Source organism: Chenopodium quinoa, unplaced genomic scaffold (genome assembly GCF_001683475.1).
Source record: "Chenopodium quinoa cultivar QQ74 unplaced genomic scaffold, ASM168347v1, whole genome shotgun sequence".
In the NCBI taxonomy this organism is placed as follows: Eukaryota; Viridiplantae; Streptophyta; class Magnoliopsida; order Caryophyllales; family Amaranthaceae; genus Chenopodium; species Chenopodium quinoa.
The window spans coordinates 1,291,025-1,308,146 of NW_018745003.1; the positions used below are offsets into that span (position 1 = coordinate 1,291,025).

Here is a 17,122-nt window from a genome sequence, read left to right on the forward strand (position 1 = left end):
CATTTTTTTTTTAATTTTGGGCTTTCTGTTAAGAATGTGATGAAACGTATGACAGAGTATGTATTTGACCATTAATTATTATATATTTTTAGTTAATCTATTATATTGAATTATAAAAATTTATATTTTACAATTACAACGTGAAGTTTCAACTATTCCAAACAAAAGTTTATACGCAGTACTCCATATAATATATAATGAGCACACAAAAATTCTTAGTTACACTTCTACGTTTAATAATTTGTTTGCAGCTGCAAAAACATCGATAATCTTTCCCACGAAAACAAGATTCAAAAAGGCGACAAATAAATATATTTTTCCAATGCAAATGAATTATAAATTTATAATCATATTATTGGTTTTTTTTTTTTTTTTTTTTTTTGGTCAAAAAATAAACCCTTTTGTACCAAAAAAAAAAAAAAAAAATCAACATTTCTTTTAATTAATGTTTATGTTCATATATAGGTGGAAAACCACTTGCAGCAAAGAATATATAATTGAGGAAATTGACAAGGAGAAAAAGTTGGCTGAGGCATAAATAATGTAACTAATTTAATCTATACTTATATTTCGACACATAATTTTTATTACAAAAGCTCATTTTCAATATAGATATAATGACGCGGGCCAAAAACTAGTTTGTTATGAAAATTTGTAAATACGGTACGTGACACGAAACTTAAGCTAGTACCTTATGTTAGTAAATAAGCAAATTAAATGAAAAATAATTATCTCAGCGTTGTGTAGATCAAATTGACAATTGTCGCGTCGTGGCGAACCAGTAACCTACAAAACGATTCCGCGCTACCCCGGTGTAGTAGACATCAAGCAGTCGTCCTCCAGGATAAGCACGGCACTGGAATTTTTGTACACTCACAAACCTGACTGGAACTCAGAATACTTGCCCAAAACGAGAGAATAAGAGATTGTTTTTGGTTTTTTGTGTATATCTTAATGAAGCCAAGGAAGCATGAATGTATGTACGTGTGTAGAGAAGAAGGCAACCACCAACATATTTACAAAGGAAAACGAGCAGCGGCTATTTGACTAGATTGGTAAATAAAAAAGACCCTAGCGACAAATTGGTAAAAAAAAATAACTTCGGCAACAGTTTGGTAAAAAAAAAAAAAAACTAACGCTAAGCGACAATTTGGTAAATAAAATAGTCTCAGGCGACCATTAACCCAAAAAATACATAAATTTCCGACAAATTACTCGCGAATGTTTAATTTAGTTTGTTTTTTGTTGTTTTTTTTACCAACTCTTTTTATGGAAATAACAATTTCAAGGAAAAAAATGTTAAGTATCAATTTTCATTTAAGTTTCATACCCCTTATTAACAAATATTTTTTTACAAGGGGTTGGAAATAAATTTGGTATGGAAATCTAGCAAAATATAAAGGGGATGACATATTAATTCAAAACTTTTAAATAGGAAAATAAATTTAAAAACAAAAAAAAAAAATTAAATTAGGATTTTTAAAAAGTTTGTCGGAAAAAAATTAGATTTTTTGCATAATTTGTGATTGCCGGGTTATCCTTAGCTCGCAATTTCTCTTATCATTGTAACCTACTACAGTTACTGATCCATCACAATTACTTGTTTAGCAAAGTTACAAATCATCCTTCATGTCACGAAATTTTTTTTTTTTTTGTATGTGCAGTGGTTAAAGAGGTCAATTTAGATTAATTAGGCCCCATGATTGAGGCTAAAAGCACAATGTCACTTTAATTGATTATTTTTTCATATATTATCTTGTCTGTTATTGGACTGTCCATTGCAAGGTATGGGACTTGAGTTCCATATGGATCATATGGGGGACTGATGTGAGATTTATATAGGACAATGGGCTCTCCTCCCTTGAGCTAGCTTTTGGAGTGACTCTCCTATTGTCCAGTATCAATGGTATCAGAGCAACCTCGGAGTGGTGGCCCACGGAGTTGGTGGCCTGGAGGAAGCCAACCGTGACCAAACGTGGTCGTGACCAACGAGGACGTCGGTCCTTAAGGGGGGGGGGGCGAATGTTATAGGACTGTCCATTGCGAGGTATGGGACTTGAGTCCCACATCGGTCATATGGGGGACTGATGTTGGGTTTATATAGGACAATGGACTCTCCTCCCTTTGAGCTAGCTTTGGAGTGGCTCTCCTATTGTCCTGTATCATTGTCACACGTGGCTTCCTTTAGTTTCTAACGCAAAAGTTGACATGATGGCACATCAAATTTCTATAATTGTAATAGCCTATCTCTAATTCGAGATAAAACATTATTTAAATTATACATTAGCAAGCATGAAAGTCTCAACGTTATAATAAAAAGTGAATGGAGGAAAGTATATATCATTTAATATGATTTTTTTTATTTTCATAAGAACAATACCCAAACATATTTATGCAATGAAATCCACCAATGAGCTGAGACACATATTCACACTATATTATTTGATCTCCATTACATTCATAACATATCATAAATTAATTTTATTTGTTAACTAACCTTTCTAGTCCGAAGTCATTTAGAATTTACTCCCTCCATTTTTAAATACTTGCCTCATTTTTCTTTTCCGACCGTTTTTAAATACTTGCTCCATTTCTTTATTTGAATTTTTTTTACAATATTTAATTCATTTCTTTCAACTAGTGGACCCAATATAAATTATATTATATTAATTTCATATTCTCTCTCCTCCAATTCTCTCAACTACTTTTGCTTTTTACAATTTTTTATTCTTCCACCGACCCCACTACCTTCATATTTTATTACTTTCTCTAATTTCTTCTAAAACTCCGCGCATGAAGAAATGGAGCAAGTTTTTAAAAACGAAAGGAGTAATATTTAACAGTATTTTCAATCTCAAATTACATGCCCCACATGCCACTAACTAGCTAGTTGTGGTCTTGTAGATGTAAAGTCAATTGCTAGAAATTGAAGATTCCTTGTTGGTATTGTGTTAAACAGTAATAAATGAAAGTGATAGTATCTATCTACATAGTATTGTGTAGAAAAAAAAGTCCATCACAAATTATAACATTAGTAACTTCATTACATAACTGCCAAAACATCTGCCTTATCCCTTTATTGTCAATTATTTTTTCTCAATAATATGGGGTATTAGAAGAAAAATGAAAATAATCTAATGTTTGAAAGTGATCGAATAGGATCACTATAATCTGGTATAGGACTTTCTTAGCTTACAAATAGTTCGATTATGAGCTAGGGAAAATGAATCCACAAAAAATGAATTCATGATTTTGTCTCGTACCAAAATAACGTGTAATACTGCTATAATTAATGTGATTTATTACGACCAACTAAAGGGGTTGTAAGAATTTGTTGGTATATAAACATGTCCTCTAAAAGTACGACATAGTACTACAACATTTCGTAACATTAATATTTGGACCCCCAAAATACGAATGTTAGTCTTACCATTACCATACATGGCAATTGTAGTAAATTAACATAAATTAGGTGGTAGTTGTTGATCGATGTAACCTTCGAACTTTTCTTCTATATAAAACCATATGATTTTTCTTCATCAGTGTCATATATTCAAAGTGTTCATGTTTATATGCTATATAGATAAATCTAGCAAGAATAATTATGAGTCTAAAACGTAAGCTCGAGGGAGAGATAGAGATCAGAGAGAGTGCCGCGGATGTCCTCCATGATTTGTACGAGAATAGACCTCACCACATGCCGCATTCCGGTGCCTCTAATTTCATACAAAACTGTGAGTTGCATCATGGCGTCCCTGGTACGCCCGGCTCTATACAATACTATAATTACACTCTAGGTAAATACTACCCAACTCTAAAATTTACAATTTGTCTTGTGACATATACTAATCTTGTAATAAACAAAAATTTGCATGTTGATATTGTACATTGTTACCAATCTTACCATATCTATTACCAATTGATTTCACGATGAAATCAATTTGAGCAAGAGGTCTAAGTCGTCCTCTCTATTTTTTTTATTAATTGGTAAAGAGTTGAGGACCCTGAGCAAACCTCGACCCTCACGGTTTTTTTGAATCAGTATTTACGGCCAAATACTTGGAAGTAGGGGGGAGGTCAGGGTAAGGGAATCTCTACCCCCAAGTATCCCAACTTGGTAGGATTCGAACCCCACATCTATAAGATGCGAGGTAAGAACGAACCTTATCGAATGAGCCAACACTTTGCTAGTAGTCGTCCTTTCTATTATTTTTTGGAAGTATATACAAATTAAGTACTTCATATATACGAAGTATATTCCATCTATTATTATTCAATTTAATTAGTGACATATCCTTTGAATTACCCTTATTTTGTATAAAATATTATTAAATTGATGGATTCAAATGTGTAATTTGTGTTCATATATAGACGGGAAAGCTCATGTGTAAAAGAATATGATTGAAGAGGTTGACAGGGAGAAGAAGTTAATTAGACAACGATGTATCGAAGGTGATCTTCTAGATGAGTACAAGACCATTAGTGGAACATGCCAAGTAATACCTAAGGACAAAGAAACTTGAACATTGAAGTGGATTCTCGAGTACGAAAAATTGCATCCTGGTATCCCCGAACCAACTGCTCTTCTTGATTCGCTGCTTAGTGCTGCCAAAGACATGGATGATCATCACCATGGCATAAAGAAGTAAACAAATTGGTCATTAATTTAGTATATATAGGATGGTTTATTTTTCATATTTTGGCTTTTAATGTGTTTTTTTGCAGATGTTGTAATAAGTGGTACTGTATGATTTATTAGTTGTAGCTCGTATTAATTTCATGTCTAAAATTCTAAATAAGCTAGGCTTTTATCATGATCTAGCTCGAATGCTCGATCATCTTCTGTTATGATCGAGCATCTGTATCATGTTATGTATGTTATACAAGTATATGTTATTTAACTTATTGTGAAAATATTATTAAAACTTACATCACGTTTTATGTAATGTTGTGATATTGCTACTCTTATGACTTTAGTCATCTAGATCATCTTAGATTACTCAATGAGGATAACTGTCAGTTACATTTGAATCATAGCTAATTAGGCCTATTAGGGACGTCATAACTAGTATAGATTAGCGGTAGTCATCCTGCAACGTACATTAAAAAGTATATGCGACACATGGTACCCCTCTCTCTTAGCTTTTGCATTAGATAATTAATTATAGAATATTTTTGGGATTTTTTTGTTTTAACTACTCATAAAAGTCTGAATTTTGCGAGAAATTACCTAATAAAAAATGTTGTACTTTATTTGTTTTTAAGGTAAGGTGAAGGATCCCTACCCTCAAAGTGTCATTAATGGGGATTGAACCCCAACCTCAAGGTTAGAAGGTGTAATTTTTGTCACTAGATGACCAAGCTTGGCTTGGTACTCGTAATAAAAATGTTGTAATTAACTATACATGTATATTATATTAAAATGTAAGATGTTGTAATGTACGTACTACCTTCCACCGGATTCCACCCTTGACTTTTTTTTTCCAACATTGACCCACCCCATATGACCCTCCTATGACTTTTTTAAAGTTTAATGAGCTACAAGGACAATACAAATTACAAATGAGGGTGGGATTTGAACATGTGACCTATCATACACGATCCCTCAATTTTAATCACTAAACTAAGACCTCGTTGGTTATGCTTGTGAGTTGTGATTGTTTTAAATTCTACAATAAATTTCAGTCGTTATACAAATTACGCTGACAATTTTTCTAAAATGAAGAAAGTTGAATTCATTATAGCTAGAGGTGTCAAACCAAATCGATCTGAAAAAAACCATTCGTTTCAAACTGTAATCGATCCGATTTGATCTGAGAAATTCAAGGCCCAAACCTGATCTGTAATCAAACTGAACTCAACCCGAATCCGAATTTGACCCGACTTGAACTCAACCCGAAATCGATTTGACCCGACTTGAATCAAACCGCGAACCGGTTTGACTCGACATGAACTCAATCCGAATCGAAATTGATCCGAAAAATACCCAATTCAATCCGATCTGTTTTTTATCCGAACTAATTTTAACCCGACCCGATTTTAATCGGACCTAATTTTGATTTGACATAATTTCAAACCAAAAATAATAAATTTTAAACCTAACCATTTATTTACCATTTTTTTTCCTTAAACATATATTTAATGACACGATAAGAAAAGATGACACATGAATAATGACTTGACATCGATCCAATAACAAGATAAGAAACTCAATAATTACTCCAGTTTTAAAAATATACTTATTTGAAAATCAAATTTAGTCAACCTAACCAAAATTAAGCCAAACACGAAAAAGTATATGAATCAGAATTGGTCGAATATTGAATCAACCTTAGTAATCAAACCGAACTTAACATAACTGAAATCAACCGAACCGAAACCAACCCGATTCAAAGTCATCCGACCCGAAATTAACCCGATCAAACTTGTTTTGAACCCAATCCGAATTTATCCGAACCGAATATGAATCGATTTACAGCTGATCCGACCCAAACCCGATCTGAATCTAACAGATCTTGACCCAAATTTGACCCAACCCGAAAGTGACCCGATCCGACCCAAGATGGGTTAACAAGGTAGTTTTGAACCGAATACACCTGACCCAAACAGACTCGACCCATCATGAACCAACCCAAACTCCTTCTGGTTATCCAAATTAACACCTCTAATTATAGGCTTTAGTATAGATCCTCCTTAGGCATTTCCTTCTTGTTTGGGTTGCCCAAACCTATTAAGTATTAAATGAGGTGGATTGTTGAAATCCCGCTGTCCATTATAGTATCGATACTCATGAGTGTCCCACATCTATACATCTATATATTTATCCGTATATTAAAAGACGTTTCAAAAATTGTCTATATGCCACGTGTATTCTTTCTTACACCAACATCATGCCACATCATCATTCAATAACTTGAGATCATAAACCAAAAATGCATACAAAGGGATATGAATAGCAAACCCATTGAATGAAAACCACATTTATACCTTCTGAGCTAGAAATAAAACATGTTATATCACTACAAGAAAACAGCTGGATTCCAACGGAAAAATTCCGTCCCTGCCCCCTGCCCCTGCCCCCTAACCACCCTCACGCACCACCCCCTGCCCCCTGCCCCTGCCCCCTAACCACCCTCACGCACCACCCCTACCACCCTCACGCACCACCCATACCAGCCCCCTGCCCCCTAACCACCCTCACGTCAGGAGAAAAAAAAAAAAACAGCCCCCCACCACCACCCCCCCAACCCACACCCACCCAGACCACCCACACCCACCCCTACCCACCACCACACCCAACCAGACCAACCCTACCCACCACCACACCCACGTGCTTCACCCAAAACCACCACCAAAAAACCCACCCACCCACTCTACCACCACGACACCGAAACCCAAAAAAACATAGAAAAAATCCGACCAAAACCACCACAATTCGAACTCCAACATCCACCACCACCATAAATTTTCAAAATAATCAAATCGAAAACAACAATATATTCAAAATAAAAAAAAAACCGAAATACACCACTTTAATTAAAATTAATAAAACAAAAAAACAGAAATTAAATTAAAATAAAAAAAACCGAATAAACATACCTTCAATTTGAGCAAACAAAACATCAAAATTGGGTTAACAAGGTCAAATTCGACCATGAAAACTCTAGATCTAGAGTTTTCATGGTCGAATTTGAACTGAAAACCTTGATTTATATGTGTTGGTGTTGTTGCGGAGAGGAGAACGGTGGTGTTGCTGCAAAGATGATAACGAGAAGAAGGAGATTCGTAGCTAGAGGAGAGAGAAACGGGAACAGACAAAAGAAGAAGAGGAGAAAGAGAAGACGTAGAGGAGAGGATGAAGAAGAAACGGGAACAGACAAAAGAAGAAGAGGAGAAAGAGAAGACGTAGAGGAGAGGATGAAGAAGAAACGGGAAGAAGAAGAACGAAGAGGGCAAGAGAAGAAGAAGAACAGAGAGAAGAGGAAAGAGAAGAAAGAAGGGAGGAGGAGAGAGAATTTGGGGCGGCTAGAGAAGGAGAAAGAGAAAATGAAATGAAGGGGCATTCCGCCCATTTTTAGGGTTTTGTTTTTTTATATTAATTTATTCTGACGGAATATTCCGTCGGAAATTTCCGACGGAAGTTAAATCCGTCGGAAAATATAATGTTCCGATGAAATATTCCGTCGGAACCTTCAGACGGATTTTATTTCCGTCAGAATATAAATTTTCCGACGGAATATTTCGTCGGAATGCCCATATATTCCGACGGAATGTTATTCCGTAGGAAATCCGTCGGAAATTTCCGACGGAATATAAATCTGCCGGAATATATATAATTTCCGACGGAATTTTGTGTCCGTCGGAAGATGTCCGTCAGAATCTAGCCTTTTTCTTGTAGTGTATTAATCCACGTTTATATGTAAATGCATATAAGTGTATAATTTAAAAAATCCAAATTAAGTCATTGTTGTCATTGTATTCTAATTTACTCACAATAAGAAAAATTTAACAAGTCTTGTAAAGCGTCTAATATAAAAAAGAAATAATTCAGAGTATCAACCATAGTAAAATTCAGGTCCCACACTAATTAGAGATGAAAGAAAAGTTGTTTTTTAATATTATTACCATTTGGTTTTAATATAAGAGAACCTCCATTTGAAAGGTAGTTGTATTTCTCAATAGAGTAATAAAAGAGTAATTATATATTTCTCGTTAATAAAGGAATGGTGGTCAAAAGACTGGTAGCTATAATCATTTTAACCTACCTACCCTTTCCTAATCAACACGTGATTAAAAATCAGCAACGACAGAAATTGAAAGATAATTTTTTGAATGTGTGGACAATTTGTTTAAATATGTCAACAAGATGAGTAGGTACGTCCTGTCAAAAAAAAAAAAAAAAAAAAGTAAATAAATAAATGAATGAGTTGGTACCTAGGTAGAGTTGGGATTCATTTATTTAGCACACAAATGCACAATTTACCCTCGGTCTTTGTTATGTAGGACAAAATTTTATTTTCATATTAAATACTCTGTATATTGTGCATATAATAAAAAGAAAAATTATGCAAAACTACAATCGTAGTACAACTCAATAGGGTAACAATTTTCAAGTATTACCTATGCCATTAACATATTATTGATAAGGAAAATTTCCGCTACAAAACTTTACTTTCATGTTATTCCATTTTTGGGTACCCAAGACTTGCAAACTCGTTTCCCTTTTGATATCTCACCTTTACACCGTTGATTTTCCGTCAAAATTTCTACATGAATACATTACTTTCTTCGGTTAGATTATAAATCTAAAAGGTGATTTAATTATAGCTTAATTTGCCTCAAAAAAAAATAAAAAAAATAAATAAATAAAATTTTATAGCTTAATAATCATTTTTTTTTTGTTTTTTTGAAACCGCTTAATAATCATATTGAGGTGTTATTTATCTTAATTTCTTCAAAAAAAAAAAGGTGTTATTTATCTTAATAAAATAATGATAAATTTTCCTATATAGTTGGAATAATTTTATTTTATTAAAAAAAAGTTATCAAGGAGAAAACAAGTTTTTAAACATTTATCGTGATTAGATTTTATTTAAAAGCGTTTTTTTTTTTAATTTACATTAAATTTCTTTTTATGATTTGATGCCACCTTTAATTTAAAGGCAATAATAACAATAGATTCATGAACAATCGTTGTTACTATTTGATATAGATTTATCCATATCTTACAATGATTAAAATTGTGATCAATTATAGCCAACCAAGTGTGTTTGTAACACTAAGAAATTATGTTGATTAGATTTTTTTTTTTTTTATTTTTTTTTGAGTAAAAAAAATTAAAGTTGTTGATTAGATCAATGTACACGTTACCTTCTACTTGAGGAATTTTCATTTAGACCCCAAAATTTGAAATTTTGGGCCTTATCATAACGATTAGGACCATCTCAGTTACTTTGGTGGTAGATAATTTGGCAGTTGTTGATTTTATCACCTTCGTACCTATTCTCCTTCTATATAAGACGTTGTGAATTCTTGATCATTTTCATATATTCCAAGTATTTGTATAGAATATAGATACATAAAACTGATAAATAAGAGTGATTATGGGTCTAAAACGTAAGCTTGAGGGAGAAGTAGAGATAAGAGAGAGTGCAGCTGATGTTCTCCATGACTTGTACAAGAATAGGCCTCACCATATTGCGCATTCCGGCGGGTCAAATTTCATACAGAGTTGTGACTTGCACAACGGTGTCGTTGCTAAGCCCGGTGCTATATTTTCTTGGACTTACACTCTAGGTAATTAATTACGTACTCTAAACTTCAAACTTAAAAAATTAAATTTATTATGTCGTTTTATTATCCCTGTTTATACTTGTTGCCTTTTTGTATAAACAATAATGATATATAGTCCATCTAGCTAGTATGCCCTATTAACTTTTTTTCACTTGTATATATTATGATTAAGATGGGAAGCAAAGAACTGGCAAAACTGAAATCGAAGAAATCGATGAAGAGAAGAAGTTGGTAAGGTACAAGCTGATAGAAGGTGATCTCTTTGATGAATACAAGAGCTTGAATTTTATATGTCATGTTACACCCAAAGACCAAGTAAGTTGTACATTGAAGTGGATACTCGAATATGAGAAGGTGCATCCTGGTATCCCCGAACCATCTTCTATGCTAGACGCGCTCCTTAGCGCAGCCAAAGACATGGATGATCATCACCATACTAATAAGTAAACAATTATTCATAGTGCAACGACTTCATTAAAATATACGTTATATGGTCACATGTTGTTTAAAGGTGTTTATTACTGCATGCATTAAATAGTACTAAATAAACAGGCATGTATCCGTTCATTAGTTGAGTATCCCAGTTTATTGTACGAAGTGTATTATGGTATGGCTGACGAATTATGTGTGCTACATATCAATATATGCATGGAAGGTTGTTGTATAATGTAAATCCGTATGTTTGCTATGGAAAGATTATATATAAGTATTTTTGTTTAATCTTATTGATTTATTTTTTCGCAAGGTGAATCCGTGAATGACATTGACCTGACTTCAATTCTCAGTGTATTTTTGGTATAATATTTCAGGGTTAGATAATACCTTTATTTTCTTTTTCAATATGGGACAAACACTTCTCACACTTGCACCTAACAATCTCCCCCTCAAGTGTGAGCCTATACACTCTCCCTTCAATAGATCCGCACCCAGAACCTACAGAGCCCAGCTCTATGGCAAGGCGGCAGTCACAGATGGTCCTTAACGCCATAAGACCTAGCACAAACGGTGTCCCTATCAGATGGTGTGACCAGATCAAATCTAGCTCGGATACCAGTTTGTTATAACGGATGGGGGAGAACACAGGGAAGAGAAGCCCAGAAGCCCACAAACCAGAGCCTACAGTGAAGTTCCATCCTAAAACCAATTGGCAATAAGAGGAGTAGCCCGCTTGGGTTAATTATAAACTGAAAGCCCTTCATTTTCTTTTTCAATGTGGGAGAACCACTTCTCACACTTGCACCTAACAATAAATAAATAAATAAAAAATAATAATTTTTCGGCTTGATACAACAATTCATTATTGCCTTTAGCTAACAATAGACACCGTATGAAATTGATCAATGAAATAAAATGTTTTGGTTGCATATGGTTCATAGAAATCTGTTTACTTAATGGTGTCATCATCTACTAGATTACATAATTAACTGCATATGTTAGTTGAAACAATAACTTGATACTCGGTTAATTTGAAACAACTACGGAGTACTAGAAGTACTTGATAATACCACACATATATTTATAATCTATGCTAGCTGAAAACTACTGGTAATATCTATATGAAACATTATCAACAATATATATTTTGTATATTTAAATTCTGAAAAAAAGATTATCAGCGTTTAAAAGCTAGATATAGAGTGACGAATACTCATGACATAACAATCTTATGATCCTCTTCATCTTCATTACCATCTCCTCTAGATCTGCATAACAGAGAAAAAACCATTTAGGGTAATGAGATAATAATTTTTGACACCTTACACTTTGGCCATCCCATGCCTTGTTAATACAAAATAATATGTTTAAATAGTTCAAACCGGTGAGGAGTACCCCTCGTGAGGAGGGCATACTATTTTTTTTTATTATTTTTTTATTTTTTATTCCTTTGTTTTTCTTTTATCATCATCTTACTATTAAGATATATTTTGGAAATATATTTGATATATCTTGATATTATTATTCGATAGGATATATCTATGTTAATTAGATCGATATATTTAGGTAGCTTTCCTAGTTGTTTCCAAATTCTAAGGACTTTATATATATATATATATATAGGGTCGGGATCCGGTGAGAACCACCCTTTATGTGAGAACACTCCTAATATATGAGAACAAATCTAAGCCTTAGGATCAAACAATATCAACGGCTCTAATAAATCCAAACTTTTCATCCATATACTTCCTGCTACTCAGAAAAACAGAGTGAAGAAACTACGAGCTTCAATTTCAATGAGATTCAAGGATTTCGAACACAATTTCGTTTGATTTTTGTCAGAATTCAGCAGCAACAAGAATCAACAAGCTTCATAGATTATACAGGTAAATAATTAACAAAAGCTATGTTAATTTTTTTCGAACATAATTTTCTTAAATTTTTGTCAGTATTTTCGAATTTACGTGGTGTCGTTGTTTATCATTATCTTGTTTGTGTTGACAGAATCCTTTTACTTAGTTGATTAATTTTTGTTATGAATTTTGTAATTGTGTTGCAATTAAAACTTGGTTTAAAATGGTTTATTGGTGCATTTTTATGATACTTATGAATATCCTGATAGTGCATACAAGGTGTTTGATAAAATGCTTGTTAGAAATCTTGTGACTTGGTACTCTATTTCAATTAGTTTGTTTTGAATGAGTTCGTAGGTAATACTTCCGATACTTTTGATGCGAAAAATGATGAACTGCCCTTTGTTATGAATCCTTTCACCCTTTATTTTGTAATTATTTGATAAATTCAATAGAAGATATGTGAAATGAGCAAACATAATTAAAATGAGCAAACTAAATATGAAAAGTAATATAGTGAAAATAAAATGAGCGAACAAAAATAAAATGAGCAAATTGGTCAAAATGGATGAAAATGAATTTAGGAATAAATATGGTTCTTCTTCTGGGTCTGTGAAAAGAAGGCTTGTGAAAAATGATTGCTCGCCATTGTATGATCGAGGATATGTTGTTGGTTGGCATCTGATGGGGGAAATGTCGAAGATAGGTAAGAATTTAGTGAGGCCTTTATGTCCGAAGTAGGATGTTATGACAAATACTTTACTTATTCCAGTGCTTTTTGTGAGTAGAAAAGTGAGTAAATAAAATTGATCATTCGATGTAAATTTGGTTCTATATATATGCTTTATGCTTGATGTTGCTGCATTGTACTGTGATATTTTGACAAGTAATATATCATATATAGGTTGTTTGTCTCCTTTTAACAAGTAATTGCATTTAGAGCAGCCTCACCTTCCAATTTACTTAACATCTACCTTGTGCTTTCTGATATTGATGCTGATTTATCTGTTTGCTACTCTAATAACTGTCTGATCTGATGGTTGAGATTACAACTGCTACAATGTTATTTTATGGGGACTGCATTACTGTTAAACAAATATTCGGTGTTTGAAAATATATAGTCTCAAACATAAACTTTTACGTTTGTTAAATACTTCATAGTTTTCTTCTTCAATCTGTTGCATCTAGTGTGTGTGTGTCAGATGACTGAGACCTTGATATTTATTTTCTCTGTGCGGCATCAAATAAGCAAATAATTAGTTACTTATTTGTAAAATAAGCAAACATTTCTTTGATCATTTGGGAAATGAGCAATCAATTTTTTTTATTCATTTAGCAAATGAGCAAATAGTTGGTTGCTTATTTGTCAAATGAGCAAATAATTAGTTGCTCATTTGTTAAATGAGCAAATACTTAATTGCTAATTTAACAAATGAGCAAAAACTTAGTTGCTCATTGGTCAAATGAACAAACATTTCTTTAATCATTCATTAAAGAAATTAATAGAAAACTCAGTTTAAAAAGATATGTGAATTCTGCCTCACATTTGTGATTTTAGTCTTTTATCTCAGTACTCTCCTTGTCTGTGATGTGGAATTTTTTCGTGATCGTAGACAAAATCTTCTATCATCCTAATGACATTGCAAGCCTGCAGTTTCTTGTAAAACCATTGGGAAAAGGCTATTTTTAATTAGTATCACTCACACAAGCTACATCGTTCAACATTGTTGTTTCTAATTTTAAAGTTACTTAGTTAGTGCCTTTGTGATCTGCCATAGCCTCACAGTTTAGTGCACTATCCATGACTGGAAGTTGTCACCTTGCGGAGTACCGAAAGTTGTACGAACACCCCCCCCCCCAACACCCACCCCACCCTTCTTTCCTTCTCCTTTATATATTATGGCCATAATGATAAAATTCTCTCCATCACCCTGTACATTACAGCCACAGAGTTCGTGAGAGCAATTTTTTTTTGGGTATGGTTAACATTTAGACTTCAAATGTCTTGACCCATTATCGTGTCAACAATGTGAAATATAACCTTCTAGTCTTTGTGGTTGGGTTGGTGGTGGTGGTGGTGGGGGGGGGGAGCGGGATCAAGACTTGGTGCAATTGTTGTGGTTGAGTTGATGGTGCCACTGAACACTCAATCATATTGACTTTACTCTGCCAACAATTTCTATAGGTAAAAACTAAAGCTACTTCGAGGAACGGTGTATTTTAACTTTGATCATTCTCCCAGGAAAAAGCTAAAAATCAATACATGACCTCTTGGGTCATAATACTCGAGGGCTATGGCTGCACCATGACATTGCCTCATTGGTGCATCATTATTTTTTATCTACTGGGATGATAGAGAAGGAGAGGAGGTGGGGGAGTGGGAAGGATGAAAAATTTTATAGGATGGGAAAATTTGATGTACCGAATGCTTTATGCTGAACTTGGATGAGATTATGATTTAGTACTATGAAGTGATATTTGACTCCTTCTTTGGTTGCAGGTTGGGATTAGGTCTATCCAAAGTGAAATGTCAAACATTAATATCAGGGGGAGTGCGAGGTACCCTTTCTTGGATGGAACCTGAGCTTCTGAGTGGCAGCAACAGTCTAGTCTCGTCTCTGAGAAGGTTGTCATTTTTCTAGATCCAAGGTTATGGTTTCTATAACATAATTTCTGACAGCAACAAACTAGTGCTGACTTTTTTAATCTATCATATTGCTAGGCTGACGTGTTCTCTTTTGGTATTGTTTTGTGGGAGCTTCTCACTGGAGAAGAGTCATATGCTGACTTGCACTATGGGGCTATTAGTTGTAATTCCTTAAAATCTTTTCTCTGAGCTATGTCACAATGATTTTTTTTTGGGGGTGCTTGGTGGATGTGCAAAGAGTAACTCTTTCTGTTAGAATGACAATAACTTCAACCTTAAGCAGCTAAGCACTTACAATTGAGAAACATTGCAAAAAATAGTATTAACTGAAGTTTGGTATGGTACCAAAATTGCTATTACTGTAATACTTATTTGGTTTCGGTAGATGATCGTAGAAACTAATGACGTCCAAGCCTCATTTGGTTGGGTGCCCGGTTTGCAATTTTAAAGTTTGCTAGAGAAAATAAAATTTTCCTAAGCCATAGATTCTTTTCCGTTGTGAAATGTTATGTCTAGAATGGGTTTTGGGTTTTGAGGATAATGTAGGTATATTGACTCCATTTTGTTTTGCAACATGTAAATAGGAGGAATTGTGAGCAACACTTTGTGACCACCTATTCCTGTGAATTGTGACCCAGAGTGGAGAAATGCTGTGCTGCAGACCCACTACAGAGGCCGAACTTCACAGAAATCGCCAACGAGTTGCGCGTTATGGCTGCCAAAATTTCAGCTAAGGGGCAAACACCAGTTACAACTACAAGAACAAACACCTAGTTGGTTTTAATTTTCTTGGCTCTCATTCAGTTAATGTCTAGTTGGAGTATGTATATGGCCTATGCTAATTTGGCATCATAGTCTTATGGATATCATATGGATAGTTGCTCATTTGTCAAATGAGCAAACAATTCTTTGTTCATTTTATCAAATGAGTAAATAATTCTTTGTTCATTTATCAAATGAGCTGATTTAAAATTTTTAACATAGAAAATGATTTAAAACATATGATAAACCTATTAGCTCAAATGGTAGAGCACTATGCAAATGTATAGCGGATGTAGGTGCAATTCCTACATAGGTTATCTCTATAAACAAAATTAATTAAAAAAAAATCAAGTTCGTACTAAATTATATGAGCAGAAAAATAGTTTGAAATGATTTATAACTATATAAATTTTGTTACAATTAATCTCTCGTACAAACTTGTGTCTCCACATTACATAAATGAACCTACGTGGGATTCGAACCCACATCTTTTGTGCATTTACACAATGCTCTACCCTTGAGCTAGTAGGCTAATATATTTAAAACATTCAAACACACTCACAAATGAGCATTAATTTGACAAAATGAGCAAGAACCATTTTCTCATTTGACAAATAAGCATTAAATAGTTTGCTCATTTGACAAAGGAGCATTGAATTTTTTTGCTCATTTGACAAATGAGCAAAAATTAATTGCTCATTTGACAAATGAGCAAAGAATTGTTTTGCAAATCTATAACCTGTAATTTTTTGTAAAATGAGCAACCATTAATTTGCTCATTTGTCAAATAATAAATAATTAATTACTCATTTGTAAAATAAGCAAACATTTCTTTGATAATTTAATTCGGGAAATGAGCAATCAATTTTTTTGCTCATTTAGCAAATGAGCAAATAGTTAGTTGCTCATTTTTCAAATGAGCAAATACTTAATTGCTAATTTAACAAATGAGCAAAAACTTAGTTGCTCATTTGTCAAATGAGCAAATAGTTAGTTGCTCATTTGTCAAATGAGCAAACATTTCTTTAATCAACAAGCATTTCTTTGCCCACTTGTGAAATGAGCAACCATTTGTTTGCTCATTTGTCAAATAAGCAAATAATTAGTTACTAGTTTGTAAAATAAGCAAACA

The 17,122-nt window shown here is 33.6% G+C and overlaps 1 protein-coding gene and 1 long non-coding RNA gene across 3 annotated transcripts; both read left to right on the top strand.

Annotated features, from left to right (window-relative positions):
- Positions 1–9,808: 9,808 nt before the first annotated feature.
- LOC110707778 (MLP-like protein 34) lies at positions 9,809–11,011 on the top strand. Its single transcript, XM_021885826.1, has 2 exons — positions 9,809–10,296; positions 10,466–11,011. Exons 1-2 carry the CDS (start codon positions 10,104–10,106, stop codon positions 10,738–10,740), a joined length of 468 nt encoding a protein of 155 aa, XP_021741518.1. The 5' UTR covers positions 9,809–10,103; the 3' UTR covers positions 10,741–11,011.
- Positions 11,012–12,080: 1,069 nt separating this feature from the next.
- LOC110707779 lies at positions 12,081–16,176 on the top strand. Of its 2 annotated transcripts, none has more exons than XR_002508589.1 (3): positions 12,081–12,614; positions 15,082–15,207; positions 15,813–16,176. It is a non-coding gene; the product is annotated as an uncharacterized LOC110707779 (long non-coding RNA). The 2 variants fall into 2 exon arrangements; XR_002508588.1 differs by lacking the exon at positions 15,813–16,176 and adding an exon at positions 15,304–15,581.
- The last annotated feature ends 946 nt before the right edge of the window (positions 16,177–17,122 follow it).